General features: G+C 40.8%; 1 protein-coding gene across 1 annotated transcript in view; it reads left to right on the plus strand.

Moving 5' to 3' along the window:
• The window catches only part of LOC117823154 (vitamin D3 receptor B), a 34,883-nt gene extending 22,822 nt beyond the window's left edge, over positions 1–12,061 (plus strand). The window contains exons 6-10 of the mRNA XM_034698238.1: positions 2,113–2,212; positions 2,932–3,112; positions 7,072–7,223; positions 8,372–8,488; positions 9,080–12,061. Coding sequence (XP_034554129.1) covers positions 2,113–2,212; positions 2,932–3,112; positions 7,072–7,223; positions 8,372–8,488; positions 9,080–9,333 — 804 coding nt within the window. The 3' untranslated portion in view covers positions 9,334–12,061. The remainder of the gene's footprint in view (positions 1–2,112; positions 2,213–2,931; positions 3,113–7,071; positions 7,224–8,371; positions 8,489–9,079) is intronic.
• Positions 12,062–24,751: the final 12,690 nt, after the last annotated feature.

The following is a 24,751-nucleotide window of genomic DNA, read 5'->3' on the forward strand; positions in this document are numbered from 1 at the left end:
TGTTTGGATGTGAATCAGCTGTTAAAGGTGTTGCGCACAGCGGAGACGCTCAGCTGGCGGCTGCGGCTGTGCGTCAGGTCTCCACGTGTGCTTTTTAAAAGCGGATCAATACAAAACTGCTGCCAACAACAACACGCACACAAAGGTTGACAGCTTTAAACAGGATATTTCCCACCTTTGGATACAAAGGCAAAAGACAGGTGGGAAATTCAGGTACGCTATGTTTACAGACCAGCAACATCAGATCCGTCTTGGCTTTTCTCCAGCGGGACTGATTATGACCCGGTTGCGCTCCTGGCTGACACCTGATCGAATACACATGTTTATTTTTCTCAATAAGAACGAGTAGACAGAAAACTGGACACTGTGAGTCTGAAGTACTTTTCTGTTAGTATTATGAGCCTTCACTTTATAAGATTATGTCCACAGAGAATATTTTAATGAGCCTGATCGTTGATATTCTGCGTGTCAAACGTGTGCCCGTATTCAATCCCGTCAGTTAGATGCATTTTGTTGCTGTAGAAAATACAATTTAGGGGCAAAACAACCTATTTGGCATTGTTTTTGACGTAAGAATAATAATGTTTTTTCTTATCAATTAATCGATAATTGATCGTTAACATTTCCAAAAAATCGATCACGGAAAATACTTAAAATGTACATCCCTATCAGAGACGTTAAACATTGAATGGGGTCAAATTGACCCCAAGGGTAATAGGAGGGTTAAAGCTGGATTGCAAATAGCTTCAATTTTAATCTGGATTGTATGTTTTGCACTTAACAGTGATTCTGTAATTCACTTTTTTTTTTTGTTTTCAAGAAAGTGCAAAATTCAGGAAGAAATAAAACAATACAGAAAACAAATACATTTCACATAAAAAGTAGTGATAAGGCCAATGACAAAAGAAAGACATAGCTATACCAAACAAACAGTAATAAAAACAAAAATAGATGAATAAATAAAATATACAACAAAACTAATTTCTCACATGGAAAACACAGAGCTCAGTGCATCGCAACCACTCACACACTCTCATCACACTCATAAACAAAGGTAGTTATTCTGTATTGTATTATATCCATAAAGGGGCTCCATATGTCCAAACACATCTCCTGTCTGTTGTTTACCTTTTAAAAATGAGTTTCATCATTTCTCCCAGCCGTTCATTAAAAGAGATGCTACTTTTAGTTTTCCAGTGTCTGAGCAAAATCCTACATCCTGTGGTCAGAGCCAATCTACACCACAGAGTCTGGCCACGTGACAGTCCAACCCCCTCTGTTATTATACCTAAAATGCAAAGCGTAGGGCTTAACAGCAACTTGGTTTTCAGTGCTTGATTGAGAAATGCTACTACATTTTTCCATAAACTCCAAGTCATTTTGCATTCATAAAAATATGCCTCTACTCCTGTCACATCTCCAGCAAATGTCAGACTCCCATAGCTTCAGTCTTGCCATCTTACAGGGAGTCCAGTACCCTCTATGAATTATCTTATATGTTGTTAACCTAGTCTGAACTTCCCTAGACGTCCTACACCAGGACCCAACAATTTCCTTCCACACCTTGTTATTAATTTCCACCTGAAGGTCCTCCTCCCAAGCCCTCTCGACTCCGCTGATCTTCGGTGGATTAGACTGTCTCATTAGATAATAAAAACTCGATGCCCTGCATTGTTTCGATCGTTTATCCTGTAATATTTTCTGTACAGCTGTCTGAGATATGACAGGGAGTTTCCTTCTCGGCTTCTCAATTGGAGATATTCCCAAAAGTCTGTTTTCGTGATTCAGTCACTTAACAGTGATTTTGAAGAATAATTCATGCTTTTATTTCCACTTGTCAATTGATTCTTCCATCCTTTCACAGTATTTCCAAACCTTTATGATTACTGTATTCTGCATTATAAGTTCTTTAAGAAACGTCTTCATATCTTACATTTTGGAACATATATGGTCAGACACTTTATCTATTAGCCAGACAATCTCTGGCTATGAGCTATAAGTGTTCTGGGTTTGATTTGATGAATAAACAGATTGGTTTTATTTTTATTTTCTTCTGTTTATTTTGTTTTTGCTTTGACTTCGTCCTTCTAAATGCCCTTTTCTCCTGTGCAGCCTCCCGTACGTGAGGGCCCAGTGACGCGTAGTGCCAGTAGAGCTGCCTCTCTCCACTCTCTGTCAGATGCCTCCTCTGACTCCTTCAGTCACTCTCCAGGTAAGAGACACAGCCTCAGACAACAGCTGTCCATGTGTAGGTATCATCAAGAATCAAGCACATATTGAAAATAAGACAAATGAATGTCACCAGCCAAAAATCCTGGCTGGCTTCTTAAAGAAAACACACCTTGTATTAGAAGGTGAAAGTGTCTCAGGAAATTAGGAGGGAAACTATGAAAAACACACTTAAGACTGCTGTGTTTTCTAATGCTGTTATTATTCTGCTGTTTGCTTGTATTATCTGTTAAACTGCTTCACTGAGAATCCAGTGGAAATTCTCTGAATAACCCATCCCCCTACCCCCACCCCCCAGACACCTGACTCCTACTAGTAAACATGAGTTCATTAATGCATCCGTCACTAATGGGGTGAACTCAGCGAGGGACACAGTCACATGGCTCACCGCCAACACTCAGTGGAGACAAATGACTCAAAACAACCCCAGCTAGCTCTGCATGCCTCACATGTTGTCATAGCTGTCGTCTAAGCTTTCATCTAACTCCTACTGACCCGACGCTTGTGTATTTTCAGATGGTTATTTCCATCAACAAGGCCTCTATATTTGATGATTTCTCTTGGGGTCCATCAGCACAAATGTGTCTTTTCATGGCGACAAAGTGTGACATTGATGTGCTTCATGTATAACCACTTTTCTCTCCCTGCTTTTCTGTTTTCCTTCTTTTTTTCCCCGTGCTGCCTTTATCTTGTTCACTGCAGAGTCTGTGGACACCAAAATGAACTTCAACAACCTGCTGATGATGTACCACGAGCAGGGCAGCAGCCCCGATTCCAGTGAGGAAGAGGCCTCCAGCTTTTCCATGCTGCCTCACCTGGCTGACCTCGTCTCCTATAGCATTCAAAAGGTCATCGGTTTCGCAAAGATGATCCCGGGGTTCAGGTATGTGTTTGTGGAAGGAACGTGACAGTAGAACAGATCAAAACCCATACATAAAGGAGCAATTGAAATCGGTGAGATGAAAAAACGTAAAGCAAATTTGTTTTAAATGGCAGAGGGCACCATCTGCGTTTGACATCTCCTCTACTTAAAGCTGGGGTTGGTGTTCAGATTTAGATCCACTTTTTGTTATACTGGTTAAAATTATCTTTATGTCCTGATGGTAATCAATACATAATATGTTCTTAAAAGAGAGGTAAAAAAAAGCTGCTATCTACAGCCGGAGTAAACCTGGGAAAACACCAACCAATCACCGTTTTTGGGTCCCACAATTTTAAACCAATCAAATCCCGTCCTGCCGTTCTGCCCGCCTCCTGCAAAGCGTACATTTCCCCATTTCCTGTACTCCAAGTCCCCTGCCTCTACTGACTGCCCCTCTCCCTCGACCTCGGGCCTGTCCCCTCTGACCCGATGAGGTGCTTTGCTCAGGACTGTAGTCCGGATCAGAGTCTAAAAAGCTCTCACCACGGGGGCTCTGCAAGCAGAAGAATGAATGACATTTAGTAAGTCCTACAGAAAATGTAGATGTACTGTAGCGCCGGATGACGAGCCGATTGGTGAACACGTTGATCTTTAATAACCGGTCACTGTCGGCCGTGACCGCGCCAACCAACAAAGCAACAATCAACGTTTGAATGAATGAAGAACTTCTCCTCTTGTCTCTCCTCTCTCCCGCTCACACACTCTACACCTCTCCTGATGCCTTCACTGACTGTCAACACTGTAGGAATTAAGAACATCTACACTGAACATGTTTAACAAACAGTAGAGCTGTTACAGTGTTATATATGTGTTATAACTTTTCTCCTGATATCGTGTCACCAGTACAACTGGATAATGCTAGCATGACAGTTGTGAGAGCTAACAGCAGCCATGTTTGTTTGTGTTTTTAACTTTCACTATGAGAATGTTTTGGTAAGGACCGGTTTTGAATCAGTCACCATCATATGGTCATGAATCAGTTCATGTGAGCGGGGCGTCGTTTTGGAGGAGCTCTGAGGGGAGGGGGGGAGGGGTTAGACGGAGTCCTGAAGACATGCTACATTCAAATTCATGCTAGTTTTCTGAGACTACCAACCCCAGCTATACTGTTACAACTGTAGTTGAATAGAAGTATGCAAACATGATGGAAGCAGGTGAAGGTTTGTTTTCCATGATCCCTGAGTGGCCTGCCAAAAAAAAAAAACACTTGACTAACATTTTAGCACTTTTATCCATATAAGGTTGGCAGCCCATGATGATGAACTAGTGAATGATCTCTCTGCTTTTCAGGTGAAAGAAAGAGAACAAGAACTGTAACAGTGTTTGTCTCTTCAGTAGTTTTGAAAATATTGATTTTTTTATTTTTTTTTTCACCCAAACAGAAAATAAAGTAAAAAGTAAGAATCCCAGTAAGAGTCAGAGACAATGTGTCAGTATTTTTTTCCAAGTCTTTAATAAGACATTTCTCTTCTTTGATTTTCTGTTTGGATGAAGAAGAGACCTGCTTGTGTTAGAAAGCCATGAGATCTCCTTACTTCAACAAAATTGTACAGCCTGACTTTTGCAAACTCCTCCTCCATGTATTTGTTATTTACATGCCGCTGAGTGACTTTTGACCTAAATGTGCATTGAGGACTTTGTACAACTACTTGTTTCTCTGCCCGACTTGTCGATACTGTGCCACAACGATTGCTCTAGTCTAAAGGCCACTGGTAACTAAAAGATAGCTGACGCATTTACAGTTTGTCATCTTTTTCTTTTATGTTGTACCGTTCTTCCCGTTCTTCCCTTGGACAAGATTACACTTTTGCTTCTATCTTGTTAGTGTGAAGTTGAGCCAGTGAAGTATGTTAGAGGGTAATTACCTTACTTTAGAGGAAGACACTCGTTTAGTACTGAGCACTCACCTGTCTGCCTCCCACGTACGCCTGCAGGTTGTCTATCTGATGATCACGACATTTTTAGAACACGTGATCGATCTCTTACAGGAAAGGCAGGTTTTTGTGTGAAACTTTGATTGGACCATGGTTTCATCCCAGAGGAAAGTTTTACTGCTCAAGGCTTTCTCTTCTAAGTCTCCGGAGACAAAATTGAGATTCTCACTTCAGCCTCATTCAAGTTTCAAATTGTTCTCATTAGTTTCTCCTAAAATTCACTAGGAGAAATAGTTGAGACCATGACATGAGTCTTATTTGAGACTTAAATGAGAGATCTCATTAATGGCTCATTTTCCTCTCTTTTTTAAAGTAATTTTTTGGCCTTTTTGCATTTATTTGACAGGACAGCTGAAGAGAGACAGGAAATGTGGGGAGTAGTGAGCGGGGGCAGACATGCAGGAAATGGTTGACCAGCCGGGAATCAAACCGGCGACCCCTGTGTTGAGGACTGTAGCCTCTGTATGTGAGCCACTTAGACCACTAGGCCACCAGTGCCCAAAAGAGTCCACCCCTTTAATTGTAATAATCTGGATAAATCTGGTCAGCCCTTTTGTGGCCCATATTTTAAATAAATGGTCGGTCATACCTGGAGATATGAAATCTCTATCTTTTGCAATTTCTCTCAAATCCACTAAATCTTTGTGAAGTTGTTTTGTTCCAAACAGACTTGTAAAGGAAGGACCATACTGTGAAGTCAAAGAAGAGATCACTTCACATCTAAATATCTGATCTTGCAAGTGGTTCAAATGTTTTAATGAGAATTGTAAGTTTGTGGACAATTCCATTGAAATGTTAATTTTGCAGGGCACTATAAATGTTGATGATATGATGAGCTCAGGCTCTTTCTTTGCTCCATCTGAGCTCAACTTGAGACACAAAAACTGAGTCTGACAAAAACAAATGGATGAGGTTAGATTGAGACAATTGAGAGAGCTCCCTGATTTCTCCACCTGAGCTCAAAAGGAGTCACAACACTTGAGAAATACCTGAGAATCATTTCAGATTCTGACCAGATCTCCTTTTGAACTGAAAGGGAGACTAAGCTGAGACTTATTACAACTTTTTTTCTGGAGGCAAGAATGAGAAACAGGAGACATAAGCTATAGTCTCATTTTGCTTTCAAACAGATCTCATTGTTGTCTAGGAGACAGAAATGAAACACTTTTGAGATCTCCTCTCTACATTTATTTTCCTATGGGATCTTAAAGAGAGAAGACAAGAGTTAACACATTATTTCTGACTGCAAGGCAAAATTACAATAGACGGCCCAGGTTATTTCATCGTCCCTTCCCCACCTTCCCCACTCAGTAACAGTTGCCTTTCAGCATGTTTGTCTGTCAGTGCGTTGACAAGGACAGAACGCTTACTGTCTCAAGGGTCACCTCAAAGTCAAGGCTAAAACGAGTCGGGGCCTGTATTTCCTGAAAGTTGTCGTCCTCACTGGCAGCGAGTGATAGACGTGGTCGGATTACCTTTGGAATGTTTGTCCACTTATGATCTGCTGCCCAAGGCCTGAAAAACACAGCAGACCTCCCTTAAAGATCCGCAGGTTTTAACTCATGTCTGCTGCGAGCTCAGAAGATTAATTTTCAAAACATTTAGAACCATTTCAAAACTCAACTTGAAGCAGGATTTGGCTGTGATGGTGATGGCGCATAAAACAGCTTGAGTAATGTTTCAGGCACTTTGCACAAAACTGATAAACTTAAAAAAACTTAGACTGACCTCGAACCTGCAATCAGTAAACTATTGATAAGCATAATCCTTTGACTTGAAGTATACGACTGACATACTCCAGACATAAACATGCAGAGAGGGCTTTAACTTGTTTTGAATCTTAACTTGTTTTTCCTGCTCCCGTATCAGATCTAGCAAAACTAAACGTGATCAACGTTGCATGATTAAGGTTATCTCAGGACTTTGGGTTTAATAGTTTACTATTTGTGGTTTCGCTACCTCAGTGGGTGTTATCTTTCTCTGCAGGGAGCTGACCGCTGAGGACCAGATTGCCCTGCTCAAGTCCAGCGCCATAGAGGTGATCATGCTGCGCTCAAATCAGAGCTTCAACTTGGAGGACATGTCCTGGAGCTGTGGCGGACCTGACTTCAAATACCAGATCAGTGATGTCACCAAAGGTTGGTCTGAGCTCTGCCACGTGTACGCTTTTAGAGCTCTGTGAAGACAAGTTTGCATTTTGGACCATGAGGTAGCAGCATGTCCGTTCACTCATTTAGCTCAGCCAACAGCTGAAGAAAGAAGCGCATGTTACACATTAACACTCTCCGCTCAGAGCTCGCAGGAAGCAGTGTAGCGTTAAGGAGGCGACCAGATCATTAGTGTGGGAGTACAGATAAGGTTACTAGCAGAGGCCTGAGCACACACCCATAGGAAAGGGATGTTAACGCACTTCTTTTCTTTTTTTTTTAGCTAAACCAGTCTGACATATCCGCAGAAGCCCCTGTGGGCATGGCTTTCATTTGCCTTTCAAATAAGATCCCCTCTGACTGGGATCAACCAAAGAATGTCACTCCTGACCTGCACACCACACAAAACAACTACTGTCTGCAGCAGGAGAAGTGTGTGTTCCTGACAGGAATTTGTGCTTTTCGCAAAATAAGTCTGAAGAGACGGCAAGAACATGACAAGGATACAGATTTATGAGTTTCTCTTGCAAGTTTTTGGTTAAGATTATGGAAAAAGAAGGGAAACTGTGTTCCACATGGATTTAAAATTCAATCAGCACCTCATTTCACGTTGGCAGTTTGTCAGTGGGGTGTCTTTTAACGTGGTTTAAGTTACTGCTGTGTTTCATTTCATCTTAGTTAGTTAACACTTTTTAAACTTAAAGGGGAAAACTTAATAAAATGAATCAGTGTTTAATATTTTATGAGCAAAAACAACTGAAAAAGACGAGCACCTGAAAGAAAATATGGATACAAGTTCTTGTTCTGTTAGAATCCAATAATTAATGTATATGCATTGCGTCTCATTTACACCTCCTGTATAAAAACAAGATAAATGAAGTAAGTACTGCTTTGAATTCAAATTTGCTGATTAAAAAGCGTTCTCAGCCATTAGTTCTTAGTGAAAACAAACCTGAGTAACGCACAGCATGCAGGGAAAAAAAAAAACCTCTCAAGAGATGATTCCGATGGGCAGAGTGAAATATTAATGAGTAAGAGGGATGCTAACGTTCCCTGGAGGGCTTTTCTTCTGTGATATATAGTATGAAGCTGATTCTGCGTGCTGCATAGACAGTAATGATCGGTTGTGTCCTTTTTAGCTGGCCACACTCTGGAGCTGCTGGAGCCGCTGGTGAAGTTCCAGGTGGGCTTGAAGAAGCTCAACCTGCACGAGGAGGAACATGTGCTGCTGATGGCCATCTGCCTGCTTTCTCCAGGTACTGTAGGTTTTATTGTGTGGAGGAGGGAACATATAGAGAGTCAGCAGCATGAATTTTTCATGTGTGTTCTTGTTTGTCTCAATTTTTCAATATATATAAATATAAGAGGTTCATTCTTCTTATTGGGGTGGAAGTTTTGATTTGACAGTATCTGTTACTCAACATAAATCACAGAGGGGAGCAGGTCTCAGAGGCTGGAAGGTTTTCCACCTATCTGAATACGCGTGTGTGTGTGTGTGTGGTACAGCTTTGCAGGATATACAGAGCATATATTATATATAGAGTTATGCAAGCAAGCAAGCATGCATGTGTAACTAAATGGACATTTGCATGCCTTTGTATATATGAGGCACCTCATTAACATTTCATAGATGTGCACTCCCTGCTCTAAAATTAGAAAACCACCTGACCACAGTGGAAGAAATCAAAACACAGATTTTTCATTTTATTGTTGATTTAAAAGTTGACAGACAGTAATTCAGATTTAACATTAACAATGTCATTCTATAGTTTTCTCAATCTGTTGATGTCTGATGATTTTCCTTTGTGTGAAAATGCCTTAAGACTCTCCTCTCCTCGCCTCTACAGATCGCCCAGGTGTTCAGGATCACGAGCGAATCGAAGCCCTCCAAGACCGACTGTCGGAGACCCTGCAGGCCTACATCCGGCTTCACCACCCAGGAGGTCGTCTGCTCTACGCCAAAATGATCCAAAAGCTAGCCGATCTGCGCAGCCTCAACGAGGAGCACTCCAAACAGTACCGCTCACTCTCCTTCCAGCCGGAGCACAGCATGCAGCTGACCCCGCTGGTGCTGGAGGTGTTCGGCAGCGAAGTCTCCTAAAGACTCACAGGTTGGAGATGCGGCAGGAGACGAGACCCCTGGTGGTGGAAAACGAAGGGAGAGATCTGAGGATGTGCTGGATGGACCAAATTGGAGGTGTGGAGAAGTGAGTGGAGGAGAGAAAGCGATATGTGTGTGTGTGTGTGTGTGTGTGTGTGAGTGTGTGTCTTGTCTAATTAAGTCTATCTTGGCATAAAGGCCAAGGTTGTGTGGAGAGCAAGCAGATGTTTAGAGACACAGTAAACAAGAAGACTTCATATGATACAAATCCAACTCTACATACAACCTCTTTTTTACATACAGTGTTTTTGTCTGTATTTAAATCAACCAACAGCTGCTTCAGATGCCTGGACATTCTGTGTGTGTACATGATGTACACACACCAACACAACCAACATACTCAGTTATCATTTAGCCATTCAGTTGAGCTACCTCTTGGTTTTACTGGGGTTGTTTTATATTTGCATCACCTATGTGAGACTGTAACTTTTACACGGAACAATTTAGATACAGTACGGACTACATTTCAGTTTACCGGTGCAAAAGCAGTGCCTGCACATTACTCAGAATTTTATGATGTTTCTGTTTCTGTTTTATTTTTATTTTGTTTCATTTTACTTTTCATCTGCTTCTCTCCAAGGCAGCATATGTATATGACTGTGTATACAAATCAAACACATACCTTTCACCTTTCACCAAAGGTATGGTCAACTACTTTCTCAAAACGCTTCCAGTACCTAAAAATAACCTTGCTGCTGCTCCACGGCTCTTTCCACGCATGCAGCCACTCGGCATGCGAGCAAAGTTGTGTGACCGGCCTCGCAGCCCATGAAGGAGAATGTCATAATTTAGGATAACTGCAGAGTGCAGGACTTAGTCTGTAATTTAGTGAGGTTTTTTGATAGGACTTTGGGGTGTCTGGGTTTGAGGTGAGAATTAGCCACTAAATGTGTTAGCTACTTTTACACTGCTAACTGTCAATCAAACCAAGCCTGCATTCTGGCTTCTTTCTCTCTTTTAGAAATTGTTTTTCATCCTTCTCTCTCTCTTTTTTTTTTGTTCCTTTTTGTTTTTGTAAATAGTTAATTATTACCACATGTATCCTAAGCACTGTTATACCACCTTTACTCAAGCCTATGTATACTTATACAGTATCTATATTATCACAGATTTTAAAGGGCTAAGACGCCAAATCTAACTGGAATAGTAAATCTAGGCCAAAGCAAGGGGCCTGTCTTGTTTATATATAGCTGCATACCATACTTGGAATTGGCATAGCTATGGATGTAATTTCAACAGATGCGTTTTCGTTTTATACGTCAGTTCACCTTTAAAAACAATTCCATGAATTGTTCCTCCTCAGTACACCGTGAGCTCGGTGGGCGGAGAGTTTGGGAAGCTGCGCCAGACCTCCACAGATATCACACCCTTTCGTTTCTGACAGGGAAGTGGATTTTCTAGAATGTCTGAGGGCCTGATTGTGTTGGTGCGCACCTCCACACCCAGGCCCTCCTGTTCGATGATGTATGCTGCGCAGCCCTCTAGTGGCTGCATTCTGTAAATACCAGGTCTATATATATATATATATATATATATATATAAATATATATAAATATGTAATATGTCTGCCGCTGTACATAGGGCTACATAGATATTTCTCAAGACAAATTTTTCAGAAATATATATGCAAATTCAATATAGACCCTTTTTTTTTTGTTTTGATTCATTATCACTACGTTCTGAAACACTATGCTCTTTGTAATGAATTTGATCCTGTTTTTTCTGGTGAGAATGAGTTAGGGTGGGCTTAAACAGGGATTGCTTGTGTATTTTGACTCAGTCAGATTATTTGTTTAAGGGTGGGTTGATGTATTTGCCTAGTTTTCCATGTTCACTCTCAGAAAGAGGACAAGCTAAACATACCATGCTGCTCTCTAATATAAGCCATATGGATCACCATGCTTGTAATACATCTGATGCATTACAGTGTAGCCAGAGCCATGGATATTCTCATTATTAACTCGTATGCTATTTATCCATGGCTTTTGGGAGATAAGCTTGTTCATGATTAGAACTCATACACCTCTTCTGCTGTCATATTTGGCTTCTGCTTCCTTAGACAGAATGTAATGGCTTAGAAAACCAAACTGCCAGTTTAAATGCAGAATTGAAAAGCTAACGTTTAGAGGTCAGTGATGCATGTGGGATTATGATAAAAAATATATATATATGACATGTCTTTTATATCAACAATACCCCAAATGAGTTCAGATGATTTCACAAGAGCTGAACTGGAAGTTTTTCAGAGCGATGATTCTCTTGTTTTCGTCTCCTATCTTCTGAGATGGAAGACTGGAAACAGTTCCTGTGATTGGCCCTGAAATCTCTTATGATGCAAACCTAGTCTCAGCAGGTCGGGTTGGTTAGTGTGAGATCTTTGAGGAAGACGGTCGGAGAGAGCAGAGCGTATGTTCGACATTGAGCTGATGGATTCTCTGCTTTTTGAGAAGTTGTAAAAGATGTTGCTTTAATTTTTTCAGAACCCATGTGGGTTTTTTTTTTTTTTTTCAACCAACCTTAAAGTATTTAATCCATTTTCTGTCACTGTGGCTTTATAACAACACTTCTTTGGTCACTGTGACTCTGTGCATGCCTTCAGTCGGGATGTACACAAAGTATATGATGTGCATAGCACATATAATAAAATGTGTTTTGGATTTTTAACATATTCATGTAATCACAATGAGTTATCCTATGAAAATGATGGGGATTATCTAGTGTATATTTATAATTCTAAGTGTCCCACAGACGTCCCTGCTGTGATTGAACTTCAAAGAGTCGAGGCTCGAGTGTCTTTAGGCAGTACCACTCATGTATAGTCTGTCAGTTTGATGAGGGGTATGATGTGCTTGGTTACTGAACACTGACTTTTGAAGTTTGAAAAAGTCTCCATGTTGATTTTTTTTATTTTTTTTTCCTCTGATTACATACTTCGGTATGTAGATATGGATTTGATTTTTGTGTTTGTTTTTTTGTTTATGAGATAGAGATGCAGTGTTGATTTGTGTATGTTAAATACAGTGGGAAGTTTGGTGAACATGTAAGTGCCACAGGGAGAGTTCCCTCCACATAAGAACAGGGTAAAAAGAGGAGTTGCTCTTGGGAATTTGAAAACTGAACAAGAGAAGTCTTTAGGATGCATCATACAGACACTAATGGCCCTTTTCCACTACACAGTTCCAGCCCTACTAGACTCGACTCGGCTCTACTCGACTCTACTCAGTTTGGGTTCCTTTTCCACCAGCTGGAGTACCGACTCACGGTTGGCGTGGTCGTCATAACACAACTGCACGAAACTGCTGCGCGCAACTGCATCCACGTCATTTTGAACGCTACACAAACGCAACAATCACAAACAATGGAGGACATGGTGTACTTGCTGCTCGGTCTGTAGCCTTTTTGTCGCAGGCAGAGTGAGAGAGGAAAGCAAAAGAGTGCTGATGTCGTTTTTTAAAAATGGCGGGTTTGATTCCTGTGTTTGGCGCCGCCCTCATGACTCTTCGGTGATGACATTCTCTGACCAATCAGTGGCCGGCAGTCCATCGACGTCACCTTTTAATAATAATAATAATAATAACACCTTTATTTGTATAGCACTTTTCAATACAAGTAACAAAGTCCTTCACAAAAACAATAAAAACACAATAAAAGCAGAGAAGCAATAAAAGCATATAATGAATAAAATGAAGGACTGATTCTGCAGGTCTGATTTCCTCCAGCAGGCCGTTCCACAGTCGGGGGGGGGGGGCTTTGACAGCAAAGACCCTGCCCCCTTTAGTTTGTAGTCTCGACCGTGGAACAGCAAGCAGAGCCCTGCCAGAGGATCTGAGACTGCGTCCTGGTTTATGGGGGGGATAAGAGCTCAGAGATGTATCAAGGGGCGAGTCCATGTTGTGATTAAAAGTATCTTAAAATGGATCCTAAAAACAACAGGGAGCCGGTGTAGGGATGCTAAAAGTGGGGTGATGTGGGAGAATCTTTAAGTTCCAGTTAAAAGCCGAGCTGCTGCGTTTTGATCTGTCTGAAGTCGGTTAATTGGTTTTGGATTGAGACAGGAGTACAGGGAGTCAAGGCGGGAGGAAATAAAAGCTTGAATGAGTTTTTCTAAGTTTTTGGGTGAAATAATGGACTTTACCTTTGAGCTGATTAAAACAGGACTGGACAACTTTCTTGATCTGTGGCCAGAAACATAAGTCCTGGTCAAAAATGACTCCAAGATTCCTTGCTGATGTTTTGACAGGGATTGCTAAATGATCTAGGTTGGGCATGATGAGGGTTCGTTTTGCTGAGAACTCTAAAGGAATAAGATTCTTTCAAAATATATTTCTTAAGACGGTTAAAATAAAATAAAGTCAAATAAAATTCAGATAAAATTCGGGAAGGAAAGAGTGTCGGACCCCTTACTGCAAACGCTCTGTCCCCTTTTGTTTTCATTTTAGTGTTTGGAATGAACAGTAAACCTCTGCCCGAGGATCTCAATGTACGTGTCGGCTCATAGGGTGTTAAAAGGTCTGCTATATAGCTCGGAGCAAGCCCATGCAGGGCTTTAAAAGTAATCAGTAAAATCTTAAAATCAATTCTAAAACATACAGGGAGCCAGTGCAAGGAAGCTAAAGTCGGAGAGATGTGGTCGAATTTTATTGAGTAGAAGGAAGTTGTCTGACATGCATGATTTTATTTCTTCAAGACACGTGAAGGGTTTTTTGTTTTTTTTCAACTTTATTTGTAGACAATATTCAACATTTTAGACAGACAGTGTGACATACAACATAAGGTATAAAAAAGTAGAATAGACATAAGTTGGCACATCTGAATGTCAACACCCTTCCCCACCCGCCACCCATTACAAATCCCATTTGACAATAAACAAAACAAAACAAAAACAAGACAAATAAACAAACAAACAAAATATTTATATATATCTATATATAATACAAACACACATAGACAAATGGCAAAATAAAATAATAATGGTAATAAATAAACGTTGCACACATCAGCCCTCCAACTCTGAGGAACACATGTGAAGGGTTTCCATGTTTGAGCGGTCACCAGCTCTGATGGCGAGGTAAAGTTGCGTGTCGTCAGCATAGAAGTGGAAATTTACATTATATTTTCGCATTATATTTCCAAAGGGGGAGCATGTATGTAAACAGAAAAAAAGTGTTGGGCCCAGAACTGCACCCTGGGGGACCCCGTGGAGCAAATTTGCCATTGAAGACACGCAGTTCGCTGTTGACACGGCGAAACATCAGTTGTGCAAATTGGACTTGAACCAATGTAAGGCGATATCTGAAATACCAGCCCACTTTTCCAGTCTGTCAATGAGCAGTTTGTGATCCACCGTATCGAACAGTATCGGCTCAGCTAGCTTGGAACCAGAGCAGAGCAGGCACGAAGAACTGGTATCTGACACGAGGTACCGCGCCCGTGGAAAGGCGACACAAACCGAGTAGAGTCGGGTAGGACTAAGACAGGCCGGTGGAAAAGGGCCATTAGTGAACAAGTAGGTTTGGTCAGGGGAGCTCTTTCATCTCTGTCATAAAAAGGGAACTCTGTTTCCCCTTTTTTTGTTTGTCTGTTTGTTTTCTTTTGTTAGATTATGAAGTGTTTTTGAGGCACTTCCTCCCCCCCTCCCCCTCCATCAATTCTCCACCTGACAAACTGTATGCAACATGCAGACACAGTCCCATGTAAATATGATGCATCTCTGGACTTGCCTGTTTTGGTTTCACCATGGTAGGCTGCTCAGAATCCGTAAGTTTTGAACTCCGCATTGTGGTTGTGAAAAAATACTGGAACTTGAGAACCATGCATCAAAGGAAATCCATCACAAATGACAAGGATCTCCATCTTCAGTAAGATTTCCTCTTAACACAGTAACAATGCCTGCAATATCCAACTTATGGTACACTATCACCAGCAAGCTTTACAGGATATCATGTTCGACATTTTTGAAGATTTTTGTATAACTGTTGCCAATACAAATCCTGTCTGTACAAACGTGTATGATATAATCATCCATAGAAAAAGAGTAGGCCGTCTCCCATGCAAAGGCTTTCAAGTCTTTATTTTATCTTTATTTTTTTGTTCTTCCCATTAGGACAGGGATTGTAATGGAATCAACTTAATGTAGTTCTTACAAAAAAGGAGTGTCCACAATGGATGTACACCATAATCTACCTAAAAAACCTACCTCTTTAGCTCAGATTTTTGCTTTAGCATTAAGCATTTGCCTCTGTTTTTACTTTTGTAATATTTGTATTCATGTTGGTATTTATTGCTGTCTAATGAGTCATACTTCAATGATTACCTCAGAGATATCTCACAGATTTGGGAGAGTCCAGCTAATGAAGTCATTCATAGGTTTTTTGTACAGTTTTTTTTTTTTTTCTTCTCAGACTTAGCATTGCCTTTTTTAACGCACAAAATACCAGGAGTGTTTTTAATATAGTGCCTGCACTCTGACCAACGGGGCTCAGACTGGCTAGGGTGAGGCTGTGTTTACTCCAGATATACAAGTCCAACTTTTCTGCTCTGCTCTTTCTGAAGTTTTGGGAAGTTTCAGCAGCAAATGCTTCTAATTTTAACGCCGTTTTGCTGAAGCTCATCCACCAGTTCTCTGAGAGCAAATGGAAGAGGAGACTTTCAGGGAGTAAACACAGCCGTAAGAAGGAACAACCTGAAAGACTTTGCGGCAGTAGGAGAAACAAGAGGTGTGTTTGCGCTCCGCTTGGTACTGACAGCATGGTCTTTGCTCTGCCATCCTTACCTTTCATCCACTACTTTCCTTGTTATTTCCTCCTCCTCCATACCCCTCCTTTTTATTTCTTCTCTCCCCTCCTTCTGTCCTAAAGTCTGCTCTTGCACCTTCATCATTCCCTGCCGATGTTTGGTCTAATGTAGGAGAAGTGAAATCCTCAGTATCCATGCAATGCTGCTTTTTTTTTTATTATCTGGAGCATCACCATGTTGTGTTTGAATGACACTAAGGTCCAATGCAGGCATCGTCCAAAATGTCGGCCCCCCGCGGCGCGACAGGCCTCATTGAAAGACTGTCATTTAAGATTAACACAACTTAGTGGTGCTTATCATTGGGAAGAAACTTCCCTTCAAATCCTAATATCATATTAACAGAGCAACTACTCACTTTGGTGAAATAAAACAAAGTTATTCTTCTTCTTCTTCTTTTTTTTGTATTCATGTCAAACTGCTTCAGGTAAACACTGAATGAAATAAGAGAGGTTTCTATTTATCAGTGAATACTGAGGAATGATGCCCCCATGGTCACATCTACCCTGAGCTGTGTGCCATTGTCAGACCCTTTTAAATGCAGGGGAGGGTGTTAATGAAGCTGGCTTCAGTTGCTGTCCGAGTGGAAGATCAGCCTCTAACTTAGTACTCTGTCGGCCATGTGTGTTGACCCTTTTTTTTTTTTGAGGAATAAATTTGAATTTGGCGTCAGATTCTTACCCTGCGTTGTGAACCCAAATTGTGCCACATTGATTTAAAATGCCTGAACCAACGAAAGCACTTAATGTAATGTTCGTAACACATGCATACTTATGAATCTTCTAGCCATAAACTGCCTGTGTTGGTCAGCATGAGATGGCTTCAATTATCAAAATAAAGTTAAGTCACTTAAATTCTAATGTAATTGCAATTTATCTTTTGTCATTTTTTTTTTTCAAAGATCTTTTTTTCTATTATAAATTGGTGTTTATGTAATGTTATTTTTGTCAGATGTTTTGCAAATCAAAAATAAACAGTTGTACATAGCAGTGGGCTTCTGTGTTTGTTATTCAACATTTAAAGGTGACATATTATTCTGCTCTTTTTCATCAATATATATTGGTCTAAGAGGTCCCCAAAACATGTCTTTAAAGTTTATTGCTCATAAAAACACTTTGAAATCAGATTCTGGTCTGCCTGTAAACCCCTCTTTTTCAGCCCTCCTCAGAACAGTCTGTTTTCTGTGTCTGTGCCTTTAAATGAGAATGAGCTCTCTGACCACGCCCCCTCAGGAAGTGGATGTGGCCTCGGCTGTCCAGCACGTTGATCTAATGTTTACATGTTGGCTGAATATACACGGCTGCTCACAGACCCGCGTTACTTCAACCCTCTGAATCTGATCCAGAATCTGATCCTGACGGAGAGGCGCCTGCAGCAGGACCTTTCTGAACCATTGGTCATAGATTTAGTGTTTCTTGTTGTTTTATTTATCAGTATGTCGACGTGTGTCTTGGTACATGGCTACCAACATGTAGCTATGTGGCTATGCTAACTAGCGCTAGCACTTTTCCATGAAAACAAAATCATCCACTAGATCTTCAAATCTGCAGACGTGGGGAGTAAAACCGACCTTTGTGTTTATTAAGACAGCCTACAACTAGCATGCCTCCCTCCTAAGCTCCTTGTTAGCACACGTGTGCAGGGAATGAAAAACAGAGGAGGAGCAACCCTTTGTTCCTTCAAAATAAAGGTTTGCAGATGCAATTTGGAACAACCTTTCGTTCCTTCAAAATAAAGGTTTGCAGATGCAATTTGGAACAACCCTTTGTTCCTTCAAAATAAAGGTTTGCAGATGCAATTTGGAACAACCCTTTGTTCCTTCAAAATAAAGGTTTGCAGATACAATTTGGAACAACCCTTTGTTCCTTCAAAATAAAGGTTTGCAGATGCAATTTGGAACAACCTTTCGTTCCTTCAAAATAAAGGTTTGCAGATACAATTTGGAACAACCCTTTGTTCCTTCAAAATAAAGGTTTGCAGATGCAATTTGGAACAACCTTTCGTTCCTTCAAAATAAAGGTTTGCAGATGCGATTTGGAAAAACCTTTCATTCCTTCAAAATAAAGGTTTGCAGATGCGATTTGGAACAACCCTTTGTTCCTTCAAAATAAAGGTTTGCAGATGCAATGTGGAACAACCTTTCGTTCCTTCAAAATAAAGGTTTGCAGATGCAATGTGGAACAACCTTTGTTCCTTCAAAATAAAGGTTTGCAGATGCAATTTGGAACAACCTTTCGTTCCTTCAAAATAAAGGTTTGCAGACGCAATTTGGAACAACCCTTTGTTCCTTCAAAATAAAGGTTTGCGGATACAATTTGGAACAACCCTTTGTTCCTTCAAAATAAAGGTTTGCAGATGCAATGTGGAACAACCCTTTGTTCCTTCAAAATAAAGGTTTGCAGATGCAATGTGGAACAACCTTTCATTCCTTCAAAATAAAGGTTTGCAGATGCTATTTGGAACAACCTTTGTTCCTTCAAAATAAAGGTTTGCAGACGCAATTTGGAACAACCCTTTGTTCCTTCAAAATAAAGGTTTGCAGATGCAATGTGGAACAACCTTTGTTCCTTCAAAATAAAGGTTTGCGGATACAATTTGGAACAACCCTTTGTTCCTTCAAAATAAAGGTTTGCAGATGCAATGTGGAACAACCTTTGTTCCTTCAAAATAAAGTTTTGCAGATGCAATTTGGAACAACCTTTGTTCCTTCAAAATAAAGGTTTGCAGATACAATTTGGAACAACCTTTGTTCCTTCAAAATAAAGTTTTGCAGATGCAATTTGGAACAACCTTTGTTCCTTCAAAATAAAGGTTTGCAGATACAATTTGGAACAACCTTTGTTCCTTCAAAATAAAGGTTTGCAGAAGCAATTTTGAACAACCTTTTGCACAACATATTTTAAGAAACAGAAACTGAATATCAGTTGAGAAAGGTAGAAATAACTATTCTTCAATATTTGATAAAAAAAAAGTCTTAATAGCTCCTTATTCTCAAAAACTGAGAACAGAAAATCCACAATTTATCCTTTGGACACATCATTTTTTTTCTTTTTTAAAAAGGCCTTTTTTTGGTTAATTTCATGAGCTATTTATGTTTTTATTTAATAAAAATTTAAAAAATATTTTATTTTATTGAATAATGTTTAGACTGACATGTTACAAATATGACATGAAACAGATTATTTTTAAAGATACGATATGATGTTCTTTATTGTCCCTGTAGGGAAATTTGTCTTTGACATCAGTGCTGCACATGTTACCTGCTCCTACAAAAATCACCACAATGACACAAGAACACATAAATAATAATAAAAAGTACACATTCATACAACACACAGCATACTCTTACACACACATCACCATAACACTGTCCCAACCCTAACAGGCTATTTAATATTTAAAATTCTAATAGAGGTTGGCACAAAGGGGACTCTGTACCTTCTTCCAGACGGTAAATGTTCATACTCGGAGTAAAGGATGTGCAACGGGTCTCCAAGTATTCTCTGAGCCTGCCCAAGAACACACTGCTCATAAATGGCCTGAAGGGAAGGGTTGCCAGTCTTCCCTATGACCTTCATGGCAGTCTGCACCAGGCGAGAGAGTTTGGTTTTGAGCTGAACAGAGAGGTTACCGTACCATGCTGTCATCCCATACCTGATAATACTCTCCAGTACAGCCTGATAGAACAAAAACACAGCCTGCTGATTCACACCAAACACCCTGAGCCGACATAAGAAGTACAATCTTTGCTGTATGTGGGAACACAGGTTATCCATGTGGGCCTCCCAGCTGAACTTAATATCAGCACTCATACACTTGACAGAATAACAGTCATACAAATAAAGACCTGAATAATGGTGGGTGGAGTAAGAGGTGATGTATGTGTGATAAGCACCTCTGCTTCTTTAACCTCCAATGTTCCTATAGTTGGATTTCCTTTATTAAACATTGTAAATCAAAGATATTGTGATATTCTGTTTTACTTTTGTCTTAAAAAATGAATTAAATCCTCACTTTGTTGTTGCACTCAAAAGTATCACTGAAATGTCTGCTTCAAGTTTTGGATTCTCTCTTATTTTTTGAGAATATTTAAAATATATCCATGCTGTAGTTTGTCCACTAGAGGGCACTGTCACTCTTTACATGCACCCATGCTTACTCATTGACCTAATGACCCTTTGCTAGAACTCTGAGGACACCTACAGACAGTTGGAATCATTTAGGTGGTACTGAATGTCCTCAGACTGAGCTGTGGTGTGTGTGTGTGGTGAAACAAAACAGTTCTATGAGGACACACACACACACACACAAACACAGAGTAGATTCCTATGTAGATATATCTGACATTTGTACAATATGTTGTGAGAGATTTGAGCTCACCTCAGCTCACCTCTCTCTGGCTGGTTGTGTACGGAACAAGATTACACGAGTGGTGATGTGCAGGAGGAACAAATACAAGGTTATCAGAGAAATCCAGTCATTGTTCGACAGTTAATTGTCAGCCCTGCTACGGAGCAGAGGCACTCCTTTTGACTGCTGATAAGGATTGGCTGGTGCGGTCTGCTGAGCCGTTGCGTCTGTGTACGAGGTCAGATGAAGGAAAGAGAGGCTCTGGTTGCAGCAACATCCTTTAGGTGAGGACTCTCCGGCTGCATTATCTCGCAACAGAGCAGCCAGAAACTGAACAGCTTGTACTTTTGCATAGTGGACACATTACTGGCTGCATATTTCCTTCTATAGATAATATGTATTACTTACTGCAGTCTGGTGCATCATTTAGGTGTGTACAGGTGCAATTTTTTGGAAGGCGACATGGGGTTTGATCCTGATTTGATAAAAGTCCAGTAACACTCTTTTTTTTGTTAACTTTAAATCAACAGGCACTGATTTGCCCTTTTTTATGTATCCAGAAAATTAAGTGTATTCATAACTCTTGGGCGCTGGTGGCCTAGCGGTCTAAGCGCCCCACATACAGAGGCTACAGTCCTCGTCGCAGGGGTCGCCGGTTTGATTCCCGGCCGGTCGACCATTTCCTGCATGTCTTCCCCTGCTCACTACTCCCCACATTTCCTGTGTCTCTTCAGCTGTCCTGTCAAATAAAGGCCAAAAATATATTTTAAAATAGAGAAGAAAATGAGCCATTAATGAGATCTCTCATTTAAGTCTCAAATAAGACTCATGTCATGGTCTCAACTATTTCTCCTAGTGAATTTTAGGAGAAACTAATGAGAACAATTTGAAACTTGAATGAAGCTGAAGTGAGAATCTCAATTTTGTCTCCAGAGACTTAGAAGAGAAAGCCTTGAGCAGTAACATGTTCCTCATGCGTTGCAAAGACTAAATCTTGAGCACTTGCTGTGAGTGAAAGAAAGCATTGAGGGCCTTTTTTTGCACTGGCAGTGCCTTCAGAGTTTTCAGCATCCAGCATCCAGAGCACAAAAAGGCCCTCGGTGTCAGCTGTTTTCTTTGTCCCTCCCAGAGGAAAATGTTACTGCTCAAGGCTTTCTCTTCTAAGTCTCCGGAGGCAAAATTGAGATTCCCCCTTCAGCCTCATTCAAGTTTCAAATTGTTCTCATTAGTTTCTCCTAAAATTCACTAGGAGAAATAGTTGAGACCATGACATGAGTCTTATTTGAGACTTAAATGAGAGATCTCATTAATGGCTCATTTTCTTCTTCTTTTTTAAATATATTTTTGGCCTTTTTGCCTTTATTTGACAGGACAGCTGAAGAGAGACAGGAGATGTGGGGAGTAGTGAGCGGGGGGAGACATGCAGGAAATGGTCGACCGGCTGGGAATCAAACCGATGACCCCTGTGATGAGGACTGTAGCCTCTGTATGTGGGGCGCTTAGACCACTAGGCCACTTGCACCCAAAAGAGTCCACCCCTTTAATTGTAATAATCTGGCTAAATCTGATCAGCCCTTTTGTGGCCCATATTTTAAATAAATGGTCGGTCATACCTGGAGATATGAAATCTCTATCTTTTGCAGTTTCTCTCAAATCCACTAAATCTTTGTGAAGTTGTTTTGTTCCAAACAGACTTGTAAAGGAAGGACCAGACTGTGAAGTCAAAGAAGAGATCATTTCATATCTAAATATCTGATCTTGAAGTGGTTCAAATGTTTTAATGAGAATTGTAACTTTGTGGACAAGTACATTGAAATGTTAATTTTGCAGGGCACTATAAATGTTGATGAAAAGATGAGCTCAGGCTCTTTCTTTGCTCCATCTGAGCTCAACTTGAGACCCAAAAACTGAGTCTGACAAAAACAAATGGATGAGGTTAGATTGAGACAATTGAGAGAGCTCCCTGATTTCTCCACCTGAGCTCAAAAGGAGTCACAACACTTGAGAAATACCTGAGAATCATTTCAGATTCTGACCAGATCTCCTTTTGAACTGAAAGGGAGACTAAGCTGAGACTTTTTACAACTTTTTTTTCTGGAGGCAAGAATGAGAAACAGGAGACATAAGCTATAGTCTCATTTTGCTTTCAAACAGATCTCATTGTTGTCTAGGAGACAGAAATGAAACACTTTTGAGATCTCCTCTCTACATTTATTTTCCTATGGGCTGTGCTTAACGGTGCTCTCTGTGGAAAACTGCCCAACTCCTGGATCAGTGTCACTTCTCCATCCCTGAGCAATCAAAAGCACATGCTGCAACATGAGTTTGGTTAATCACATCTAACAGTTTCATTGTGTAATTGTCTCTTTGTGTTAAAAATGTAATTGAATGAAAGTAAATGTGATGGAACACAGATTAAAAAAATAAAAATAGTCATCACCAAAGGAAGCAGAAGTGCCTTGGGACAACTTTCTGGACCTAGCAACAGTAAGCACCAGTGAAAGGTGCTCTGATATTGAGGTTGCAGACACTTCCAGCTCAAAGAACAGCATAAAAGGACACAGACCCTAACTCCTCCACTAGTCCCTGACTTTGTTTGAGAATACATTCATGCAGTGAAATGAGAGCACAGGTGGTTTCAGGACCTTGTCAGTGAATCAAGCTGCTGCTTTGGCTGCATGCAATCAAAGCAGTGAATGTAAAAATCATAAAACCAAAACAACAAGCTGAAAGATGCTAGAAGGAAGTGGAGACTTTGATGATAGATCAGTTGTCATCCAGAGCTTGTCATCTGTCACATAGACATGTACAGTGGGGCAAAACAGTATTTAGTCAGCCACTGATTTTGCAAGTTCTCCCACTTAGAAAGATGAGAGAGGTCTGTGATTTTCATCAGAGGTACACTTCAACTATGAGAGACACAATGAGGAAAAAAAATCCAGGAAATCACATTGTAGGATTTTTAAAGAATGTATTTGTAAATTATGGTGGAAAATAAGTATTTGGTCAATAACAAAAGTTCAACTCAATACTTTGTAACATAACCTTTGTTGGCAATGACAGAGGTCAAACGTTTCCTGTAAGTCTTCACCAGGTTTGCACACACTGTAGCTGGTATTTTGGCCCATTCCTCCATGCAGATCTCCTCTAGAGCAGGGATGTTTTGGGGCTGTCGCTGGGCAACACGGACTTTCAACTCCCTCCACAAATGTTCTATGGGGTTGAGGTCTGGAGACTGGCTAGGCCACTCCAGGACCTTGAAATGCTTTTTACGGAGCCACTCCTTCGTTGCCCGAGCGGTGTGTTTGGGATCATTGTCATGCTGGAAGACCCAGCCACGTTCCATCTTCAATGCTCTCACTGATGGAAGGAGGTTTTGGAGGTTAAAATCTCACGATACATGGCCCCGTTCATTCTTCCCTTAACACGGATCAGTCGTCCTGTCCCCTTTGCAGAAAAGCAGCCCCAAAGCATGAGGTTTCCACCCCCATGCTTCACAGTAGGTATGGTGTTCTTGGGATGCAACTCAGCATTCTTCCTCCTCCAAACGCAACAAGTTGAGTTTTTACCAAAAAGTTCTATTTTGGTTTCATCTGACCACATGATATTCTCCCAATCCTCTTCTGGATCATCCATATGCTCTCTGGCAAACTTCAGACGGGCCTGGACATGTACTGGCTTAAGCAGGGGGACACGCCTGGCGCTGCAGGATTTGAGTCCCTCTCAGCGTAGTGTGTTACTGATAGTAGCCTGTTTTACTTTGGTCCCAGCTCTCTGCAGGTCATTCATCAGGTCCCTCCGTGTAGTTCTGGGATTTTTGCTCACCGTTCTCATGATCATTTTGACCCCACGGGATGAGATCTTGCGTGGGGCCCCAGATCGAGGGAGATTATCAATGGTCTTGTATGTCTTCCATTTTCTTACAATTGCTCCCACAGTTGATTTATTCACACCAACCTGCTTGCCTATTGTAGATTCACTCTTCCCAGCCTGGTGCAGGTCCACAATTTTCTTCCTGGTGTCCTTGGACAGCTCTTTGGTCTTGGCCATGGTTGAGTTTGGAGTCTGAGTGTTTGAGGCTGTGGACAGGTGTCTTTATACAGATAACCAGTTCAAACAGGAGCCATTAATACAGGTAACGAGTGGAAGACAGAAGAGCTTCTTAAAGAAGAAGTTACAGGTCTGTGAGAGACAGAAATCTTGCTTGTTTGTGGGT

This window comes from Notolabrus celidotus, chromosome 1 (genome assembly GCF_009762535.1).
Source record: "Notolabrus celidotus isolate fNotCel1 chromosome 1, fNotCel1.pri, whole genome shotgun sequence".
NCBI lineage: Eukaryota > Metazoa > Chordata > Actinopteri > Labriformes > Labridae > Notolabrus > Notolabrus celidotus.